A 10,534-nucleotide genomic window follows, 5' to 3' on the forward strand; every position below is an offset into this window, starting at 1 on the left:
GTGGGCTTTCTGTGGACATCACTGTATATCAATACTGCTCTAATTGTCCATGACATATAGTCTTGGCGTATTTCCCAGACAGTCTAAATAAATCATACACTTCTGCTATAGTAAATAGTCTGTTAGAGGAGATGTTAGAGGCTTACAGCCCTCCCCCCTCTCCGAGAGCTTTGCTGTGCCCTCTCATTTTCCTTGGGCTTCCCACACTAAGGATGCTTGCTGTGAGCACACCTGCTGGCCTGGCCAAAGCACCCAAAGCTGCAGCTAATGGTGAGGCAGGGGATGGGGTGGCTGTGCCCAAAGCGTTTGGGGCTGGAGCAAGACAGGATTGAGCAGGGAGGGGATTTGCACCACTTGAGAAATGCTGGTGTTGCACATTTGCCAAGTCTTTGCAAATAAGTATTATTTACATCAAGAGAATGCATAAATAAAATAGTAAATATCTCACAAAAATACAAACATCTCACAAAAAGGTTCTGGGTGTTACAAACAGAGAACTATGTGCTCAAACTGGTCCTGAAGCTCTGGTCTTCCCAGGCCAGTAGAGGGGACAGGGGGAGGTGATGTGGCCAAGAGCGCACAGGGTGATGCAGAGCTCTCTGGCACAGGGGCACACCCCATGCAAAGGCTTCTCCAGGGGAACTGAGCAAAGTGAAAGCACATCAGCTGGGGCTGATGGTGGAAAGAGCAAACCATTCCACAGAAGAAAAGCCCTGGGTGTGTATGGAGCTGGTGGGCAAAGATCCTCTGGAGCAAAGCACCATGCGGGGGGCTCAGACGCAGCAGCACAGCGTGGAACAGTCGAGCCTGGCAGGGCTGCCAGCCCCCCCGGCCTTCTTGTTCTCCTTGGGCAGCAGCAGCACGAAGGCCATGGCCAGGGCGCAGTGGTAGAAGCTGTGCACATAGGTGTAGTCCCACTCCTGCAAAGGGGAAAGCATTACTGGGGCAGTGGGTGCAGAGCGTGGGGGTTCTGCAAGTAGCCCAAAGGAAAGGGATCAAAAAGATATCCTGAGTCCTGCTGTCAGAGAAGAAACGATTTTCAGCCTTAAAAAAAAAGAAAAAAAAAAAAAGGCAAAGTGGATTTAACACATTCCAATTTGCACATTTCCCAATTGGTGAATGAAGTGTTTCATTACCCTGCAAAGGACGAGGCTGGGAAGGCTAGGAGGGAGGATGGGGTGCGGTGGGGGGGGGACGCGCTGCAAAGTGACATTTTTATGTTCTGCTAGAATGTGCAATTACTGCATGCTTTGAAAAATAACCCTCGGGGATGGCGGCGAGGTCGGATCTCACAGCTCCCAATGCACGGAGCAGCCGTAACGGTGTGGGTGGGACGTGTGAGCTCTCATGCAGAACAGGGGCACTGGGCAGTGGTGGGAGCAGAGGTTGAAAGCAAGGCTGTGTGCACCCAGGAGCCAGTGCGGCCTTCACCTTGGCATGAGGACGGTTTGGATCTATTCGTGGCACAAATGTTAGCCAGGGTGATGACCCCTGGAGATGTCAATGTGGGTGAATGTGCAAATGGTACCTCAAAGAAGAACCTCAGCATCAGTGCTAATGCCCCGAAGCAGAAGCCAGGACCGATCTGTTGGGTGTAGACGCTCTTGTCTGGATACAGCCCTTTCTTCTCCTTCATCTTTTGTAGCTGCAAGCACACAGAGCACACAGAGCACACTGAGCAGCCTCACCAGTGGCCCACGGGGGCTCCATGCCCAGATCTCATTAATGTTAACAAAGAATCACAGAACCACTTGAGTCGGAAGGGATCCCTAAAGGCCACCTGATCCGATGCCCTGCTGTGAACAGGGACACCTGCAACTCCACTAGGTGCTCAGAGCCCCATCCCACAACCTCGGATTTCTCAAGGGACAGAACCCCACCACCTTTCTGGGCAACCTGTGCCATTGCATCACCACTATTGTAAATTTTTTTTCCTTATATCCAGTCTAAATCTCCCCTAACACCAAGCCATGAAACACCCTAACACAAAGCCATGCAAAGCTGCAGTCACGCTCTGAGGCTGTGGGCTCTGCCTGCTCTGGGCAAGCCCTGTGCTCCTTCTGCCTCTGTTGTTTTGGTTTTTTTTTTTGCACAATGCTAGATTCTCAACATTCAGCCCCAAAACCTGACCTAAGGATGCGTGCGCCCTTGCAAACCCAGCCTCTGTCTGAGAGACAAGTTCAACTTGGGGCTGGACCTTGAAAACCTCTTGCAGGTAATTGGAAAGCCCCAGGCGTGCCCTTTGGACGCACCCATTTCACGGTGATCACCAGCACAGCTGTCCCAATGGGTCCCGAGTAGATGCCGTATCCCCAGCGGTCATGGTAGGTCCTCACAGCGATGGTGAGCACGCCAAACATGACGAAGGTCGATCTCTTTGGTTCATCAAACTCGGCCAGGGCTGTGGGCAAAGAGCATGGATTTGGCTCAGCTGTGTTTCCTGCTCCCGTGGTGGGGAGAGCAGCTCGGGGTGCCCAAGCCTCATCCCAGGGACCCCAGGATTGGGTCTGGGATTGGTCAGACTAGATGATCTCAGAGGTCTTTTCCAACCTTAATGATTGGGGCTGTGCTTTAGATTAGGGTTAGGATTAGGATTCTATAGCCATCAGTGCTGGGATGTGCATTCACCCCTTCCCCTTGGCTCTGCAAATGCAGGGAGCTCAGCACACCTGTAGGGCTGGCCCTGGCAGAACCTGCTGCTGCCTCAACCGAAAAATCAGGGATGAAAGCAGGGATCTTGCAGCTGGTGGAGCTGTGCTTGGTTCCTGCTCTTCCCAAAGCCCTCCCAAATTTCCTGGCTGTGGTGGGGATGGGGCTCCAGGCTGATGGGCGACACCGGCACCTGCCTGGGTTTGCAAGCTGGAAGTCGCCAGTGCAAGTGAATTATTGAAGGCTTTTGTTTAGCACAGAATGGGGTAATAACTGATAAAAGTTATGGATCCCAGTGGGCTCCATGCTTTTCCAGCTCGCACAGCTGTGTTATGGCTGTCCTGGATTTGCATTCCGGGAAGCGTGCCCGAGGGTCTGCGTCCGCACATGTGCGCCTGGGCTTTACAAGGCACAGCCAGAGGCTTCCCTGGGCTGCAGTCAGTGCACCTCCATGTCCTTGGATCAGGTTTTTATAGGGAGTTTGGCTAAGGGATCATGTCCGCATTTTAATCTCTGTTGTTTCCCCGCGGGTCAATATTTTAAACATCTTAGTCTGGGGTTATTTATTTTATTATTTACTGATTTGCTGTCAGATTTTTTTTTGAACGCGGTTAATGAAGCAATCGAGTTGAAATTTTGCTGCGAGGAACCAAAGCGCCTGGATCAGCACCGACCTTCCCTGACCCTGCCGTCATCTACTGAGAAATGTCCCTTGCAGACCACGTGCCTCGCTGCCCTTCTGCAGCCTTCCCCCTTCTCTGGTTCTTTCACTGTGTTCATTCCTATTTTGCCTCGTTTCAGTGGTGAATGAGGAACAAGAGGGGAAAAATAGAGAATGGAGGGAATGTGAGAATAGGAAACCTGAATATGCCAGAGTCGGGATTTTTAATGAAAAGCAAGTAGAGCACCTTTCTGCCTTTTCTAATCAGATCTAATAATTTCCAACAGCCCAGACCGGGCTTGATAACTAGGGAGATAGATTTGTTTTGACTAAACCACTTTGGTTTGCTTGCTGCCTAGGGAAGTGGCAAGCTCTGCACTCTGAATGCCTCAATTTTGGGACGTGGGCTGTTCCATGGCTAGAAGAACTTCAGCACACAAACCAATGGGCACAGCGTGGGGAAAGGGAAGAGAAAAGTGAGATTCTCTGGTGTGTGAGGTCTCAGACCAAGTCATCCTGTAGTACTCCCAGTGCTGCTGGTTCCTTGAACCAAAGCACAAGATTGCATGAGTCTATCTGAAGTAAACAATTTTGCTTATGTGAAAAGATAATGATGGAAGAAGAGTGCCCAGTTTATTACAACAGCTGGCTCCAGGGCTCTGTTTATCTCAAAGAGCAAAGCCATCCCAGCTACCATGCGGGATGGTTTTGGTGTGCATCCATCCACTAGGTGCAATGACTTTCCAAGGCATGTGTGGTACACAGGCAGCCATGCCCACGGCAAGGGGTTTGGAGCTTGATGATCCTTAAGGCCTCTTCCAACCCAAGCCACTCTATGATTCCATGACATAAAGACCAAACCATGGCCTGGACTGACTTCTGTAAGAGGTGAGTGATGTAGTTGGAGCTCCAAAGCACAGCCCTGCACCCACCTGCAGGGACCCTGAGCCGTGCTTACCCATCAGGGACACCCAGATGGACAGAGCTGTCCCATAGATGCTGAAGTACTCCAGGATGTCATAGCGCATGAAACATAGCACCGATAAGCCAGGGCCATCACACGCATGGTAAATCTATTCAAAAAAGAAAAAAAAGAAAACATTAGAGATCTAGATTCTTACCCACAGACAGGTAAAATATACCTCCTCTTATCAGTTGGTTTGAAACAGACTTTGTGTGGCTGCTAAAACATAGGAGCAGAACAGTCCCAGATCCACCAGGGTTGCTGATGTGCAGCAGTGAATCTATTGGAGGGCCAATATCACCGTACCCAATGGCAAACCACCCCAGTGCCAGCACCCTTCTGTCCGATTAAAAATTATCTGCTGACTGGTTCTGCTTTGCCTTCCAGGCAGCGCCAGAGTTTGCATTGTGATGACCACACCGCTGCTGTGAGCAGGGACCCACAGCTGCTTTCTTCCAGCAGAAGGAAGGGCTCAGACAGTTTTGATTTTAATTGTGAAAGATTCTTGTAAAAGAATTCCTAATGAGTTTCCCAATGAAACACGTCTCGATGCCAGGTCACTGTATGGGCTAATTAGGGTTTCTATGGACAGAGTCTGGACACTGGGGACGTCACTCATTAGTGCCTGCTGGTTCCTGTCCAGTGGACATTGCTCATCGATTGGGATATTTGCAAAGAATCACTGTCATGCAGCACAGATGCAGACCAAGCCAAGAGAAATTTTGCAGAGCAACCACAGCAATGCTCCTGCCTGGTGCTCATCTTTCCCTACCTGCTCCCAGCCCTACTCACTTCCCACCACAAGCACCATAGCACTGGAAAGGTCCCAGCACTGCTTGGCCCCGTGCCTATGGGGCAGCCCCACTGCCATGCAGAGCAGGGGGGATGCTGCTATTCTGTATCATGGGTATCACTCGGAGCCCTTTGGCTCACCGTGGTTTCTAGCAATGATAGCACTATGGCCATCGTTCCTCTCCCTGCTTCAGGCTGTGTTTGGAGATCAGGGAGGAGAAGGGCTGAAGGAGAAGGAGTGCCTTTCTGGCCGGCATCATGCCACTTGTTGGGCACGGCCACATGCAACCCAGGAGGCGATGTGACAAGAATGGGGATGGCAGCAGCTGTCACCCCCTGCCCCATCCGGGTGGCAGCTGCAGCCCCTTCCCCACGCGAGGATTTCGGCTCCGTGGTGAGGATCTGTCCCGCCTCCCCTCCAGGCACACGCCAACTTTCCGATGGGCTTCTGGGGAAGGTGGAGCAGACACAGAAGCGGTGCAAAATGAAATCGTAGATGTCTGGCTTCCCCGGGGAGCTGGGAGGGAGCTGGGGGGGGGAGAGGGGGAGGGGCTGTGCTCGGCGGGGATGGGTTTATTGACTGCTCCTGGAGTCTTTATGGAACTGGCAGAAGTTTTCCCCCTGCACTGTGCTTTAAATGGGGCTTTAAATGGTGGATCCTCAGGAATAAAAGCGTCGAGGGCTTTACCCTCAGTTCTGCTGCAGAAGAGCTGTTTGCACCAGGAAGATGCCTCGCTATCCACTGTCTCTGTGTCCATGCGGGGGGCACAAATTGCTCCATGAAATGCCTTAGGATGGGTGGTGAGAAACGAACAAAAGGGGGGCAGGAGGTGCTGGCTTTCACATCACTGCCACAGTGGAGGGGTAAAACTTATTTTCCCCGATAGCTTGGCAGCATGTTTTAGCCTTTCCTTCCCCCCTGCAAAAGTCCCTGACTCCAGCATGGCTCACACCACCACTTAGCAATTGCAAAATCAAGAATTTGACTGTGTGCTTCTGGCTACAAGGACAGAAGCATAGTGAGATACTCTGAATGGCATTTAAACCCTCAGTCCAGCGTGGCTATTTCCCAGCTGTAAAACAAAGAGAGGATTGGCTCCAGAACACTGTGTTGAATCACTGTTTCACATCCAGACCCTTCCTAAATTCACTATGAAACACCACTACATCCCCTTAAGGACAGCCCTCGGCACATCCACCCAAAGAATCACAGGGCCATGGAATTATAGAATCGTTTGAATCGGAAGTGACCTTCAAATGCCATCTGGTCCAACTCCCTGCACTGAACTGGGACGCTTACAGCTCAGTCTGGTGCTCATGTTGCCAACCAGCCTGACCTTGGGTGTCTCCAAGGATGGGGACGTTCAAGAACGCACTGCTCAGCACTGCACACGGTGGGAGATAGCTAAAATTGGGTATTCTGGTGGTCACTTGGTGACATCCCCTCTCACCCCCATGGACACCCCCCTGTTCCTGACACTGGGAGGGAGGAAAAACACATGCACTCTTACCGCCACGAAGAACATGGTGAAGAAGTAGACCATGGCTTCCATGTGGAAGCGCCGCTTGGCCGCGATGCTGATGGTGGGGAGAAAGACCAAAGTGCTGAGGGTGGGCAGGAGGAGTTTGGCCACCAGTGAGCCCATGGGTGCCTGACAGGCCGGCGGATCCTGGGTCTGTGTGAGCTGCTGGAGATGGAGGAGAAAACAGACGTGGAGAGAAGGCTTTAAACTTTAAATGTCCGGAGAGCTGCAGGCAGGGAACAGCTGCGGGCTGTGGCACAGCTGAGCCGCCCATGCACTCCATTCCCTGCTGGAGAGCAAAATTCTTGGGGCAGCAAATGCTCCATGCCCTGCAATGCCCCAGCTGTTTGTGTCCTTCGACGACTGCAGTTTGCTTAATGCTGGCTGTAATGCACATGCGTTTATTGCACACACCCATGGAGCTCTGAATCTGGCTTTTATCCGTGGAGGAGAGGCACTGGGGAGCAACAAGCATGGGAGCAGCATCAAATCTGAGCCAGCATCCTATCCGGTGTGAAATGCCACCTATACACGCGTGTGCCTGGGTGCTCAGGAAGGGTGAAACTCAACCCCATGGAAATTCAAGAACTGAGCTTTCCCTCTGCAGAGAGGAATAGGAGCAGATCACTGGATGGTGTGGGAGAACTGGAGGGAAGGAGACCAAAAGCCAAGCAAAATTTGGGCTGCTAATCCACTCAGTGACTTCTCTCTTTTATTATACCTTTTTATTATATCACCGCTGATCCCCTCCTAGGTTAATATCTTTTCCTTGGAGCCTTGCAGGGATTCCCAGCATCCTTTCAGTCCAGCTGTTCTCATGAGCAGGGAGCAGGAATGCTGAGCTTGAGCAAACGCCTTTGTGCTGGTGGGGGTTGGAAGGGGGCTGTGGGCTGTTGGGAGCCACCGGCTGTGTGTGAGCTCTGTAGCATGGGTTTGCCCGTGCCTCTGATGGGAACGCATAGAGAAAAAGGCACTGTGAAAGCCTCCAGACAGGCTGGAAAGGGAGGAGGAGTCACTTGGGTGTTGCGTGCAATGAGGATGGCCCAGTAGTATCAAGGTGTGGGCATAGGAGGGTTTGCTGGCAGTCTTCCTCCAGGCACAGTGTGATGGTGTCCTGTTCTATAGGATATCTCAAGTTGGATATTATGAAAAACTGCTGTTCTGAAAGAGTGGTAATGCAGTGGCACAGGCTGTCCAGGCAGTGGTGGGGCTACAATTCCAGAACCATAGAGATGAGGCACTGTGGGACTTATCTGTGGGCATGGTGGGGTGGGTTGGGGATCTGAGAGGTCTTTTAAAACCTGAATGATTCTGTGGTTCTGTAACTGGTCAGGTCTGCAGGCGAGCATCCCTTCACAGGGAGCTGCTCTGTGCACGTCTTCAGCTGCCCACTGCCTGCATGAGCTTAGCACCAACCCCTGCAAAACTGCAAAAAAACAGTGAAAACCTCTATGATCCCTTTACACCGTGAAAATCTCTCACCTTGACCCAGCACAGAACTACCCAACTTCTCCTGAGTGGGAACTGGAGCAAAGTGAACACATGTCCACAGCTGCGTGCATGGCAACCCCTTGGGACCATTCGCATGGACGTGCGACTGTGGCGGTCATGCAACAGCTTCAAAATCTGATCAAACCGTTGTCACATGAACCCCCCTCACTTCTTTGCCCAAAACACAGCTGGAGCCCAGGGGAAGGGAAACCCAGCTGGCTGCTGGCTGCAGCGCGTGCCAGCCCTGGGCAGTAAGTGCTGGAGCTCTCAGGAGCAAGAAAACATTCCTCAGGTGCTTTGGGTTTTGTCTCTCCCAGCTGCACGCCCTGGGCTGGTGCTTGATTTGCAGCCAGCACTGTAGGCACGAAGGAAAAAAAACACCCCTGGTTTGCACACGTGTTCCAGCAAGGATTGAAAAAGAGAGCCCAAAGCAAAGCGTGCAGGGCAGGTGGCAGCTCACCTCGGGGTCTTTGTTTCAACACACGGTGCTAGACATGGGCTTTGCACATCTTCCAGGGAAGGAACCCAAGGGACAAAGGGTCAGAATTGTGTTCCTACACTCTTAAACAGGTAGGAAATCTAGAAAGAGCAAATTTTAGCTCCTGCGTTTTAAGTGCTTCTGGAAAGCAAATTTCACATTCACATTCCACAGGGCTAATTTTGTGTGCACCAGAGTGCACACAAGAACGGTGATACATATGGCTGAAAAGTGGTTCCCAGATGCCAAAACCAGGTTCTGGTATGCCGGCCTGGATCCTTCCAGGGTAACACTAACCATGGCTCTCTGTGAGCACTTCTACTGTTTCAGCTCAGACATTGCAGAGGAGAAAGGAGACACAGAGAGTTTTGTGTTATTTTTAATGTGAGGGTGATAGGTTGAGTGTAGAATGCACCGAAAGAGGAGTGGGGATCGATGCCAGTATTGAATATGAAGAATATATTCTCCTTTGGGTGAGTGAAGGAGCATTGGGGTAAAATCCCTCCCATTGCCTTTGTCAGAGCCGCTGCATGAATGCAAAGAGAGCTTTTGATAGAACCACCATCCTTTCTATAGGACTGCAAGTCACAGGTGTGGGGAAAGGGCCCTCCAGGCATGCTGCTGGCTATGGGGCAGTGCCCACCCACCCCCTTCTGCACCTGCAGCCTTATTAGTGGAATAAATTGCCACTTCAAATGTCTGTTCTCTGCGAGGCCTGGCCCTGTTTTAGCTTATTGCTTGGCCTTAATGATTCCTGCTTCCTGTCTCCCTATTGAATAAACCTGTTGTGTGTGACACCTTTGCTTTTTTCCTTTGGGTTTTCCACCCTTCCCTGCCCCTCTACCTGGTCGTTGCCCGTTACAACGTCACCATTAGTGATGAGGACGTATGTTTTGTCACCTGTTTGTTGTTGCTCTTACCCCTCTGGTTCTGCTTCAGGGTGGGCTGCTTGGATGCCAAAGGTGGAAATAGGTGGGGGTCTTGCAGTGGTGTTTATTGCTGGTTTCATGGGGCATAAGGGTTTTGTTGCACTTGCAGCTGCTGGAGCACAGTGGCAATGGGAAGGTCGCAGCTCCAGACCCCCTTGGCCAAAAATCTCATTTTCTGAAGAGAAAAGTTTAAATCTGTGATGTTTAAAGGCTCAGAAGCCAGAAGGGAATGAAACCAATCTTAGGATTTGGGGGAGTCTGACTCATGACTCTTGAATGCCTGTGGTTGGCAGTGCTGCATAGCTTGTGTTCCTCAACACAATACCACACAACCTCCATGCAAGGCACATTCCACTAAAAGAAAAAGCTTTGTAATTTTGCCTTTTAATCTTTGCATAGCTTAAATTTCCAACCAAGTGCGATGGGTCTGAAGGCTCCTCCAGGTTCCTGCAGGAACACACGTCCTCTGGGGACAGATAGAACTAAAGCAAAAGAAAAAAAAAGTGGTTTTAAAGGCATTAAAACCCTATGGCTACGACCATACCTGGGAACACTGCGGTCACTTGTGGCTTTCAGACTTCCCAGAGGCATTTTTAATAGGAATCTGATGGCGAGAGCAGCTTGGTGGCTTGTTGGTTTGACTCAACATATTGCGAATATCCACGGATGAAACCCTCGTGCTAACATGACATAAATCACTGTTGTCCACATTTCATGCAGGCATGCAGAGCTTAAAGTGCCTTGCCTAACACTGTGCCGTAGGGTCACTCTGCAAGGGACTGGGAGCGTCTCCAAAGGACAACTGTTGGTCTCCTTTTGGTTCAGTTGCACAGTGGTAGGCCGTAGCCACAGCTCTGGAGAAGAAGCTAGGGCTGTCTGCCAGGGCATTTGTTGGGGCTTTGTCACATTTTGATCCCCCTGGCAAAGTCCTGGCGGTGCGGAGCTCTCACCCCACTCTGTGACTGCCTTAACAGCTGTATTTACTGCATGTAGCTGTGCAGAATTATTCAATGAGAGGGTCAGAAAAGAAGAAAGTCTGGGAGATGT

The 10,534-nt window shown here is 51.1% G+C and overlaps 1 protein-coding gene across 1 annotated transcript; it reads right to left on the minus strand.

The window, feature by feature from the left end:
- Positions 1–773: 773 nt before the first annotated feature.
- MYMK (myomaker, myoblast fusion factor) lies at positions 774–6,712 on the minus strand (the record flags this gene model as incomplete). The annotated part of the gene is made up of 5 exons (XM_079544523.1): positions 774–920; positions 1,529–1,645; positions 2,253–2,401; positions 4,269–4,383; positions 6,578–6,712. 5 exons carry the CDS (start codon positions 6,710–6,712, stop codon positions 774–776), a joined length of 663 nt encoding a protein of 220 aa, XP_079400649.1.
- Between the last annotated feature and the right edge of the window lie 3,822 nt (positions 6,713–10,534).

This window comes from Tetrao urogallus, assembly GCF_951394365.1.
Source record: "Tetrao urogallus genome assembly, chromosome: 19".
NCBI classification, from domain to species: Eukaryota; Metazoa; Chordata; class Aves; order Galliformes; family Phasianidae; genus Tetrao; species Tetrao urogallus.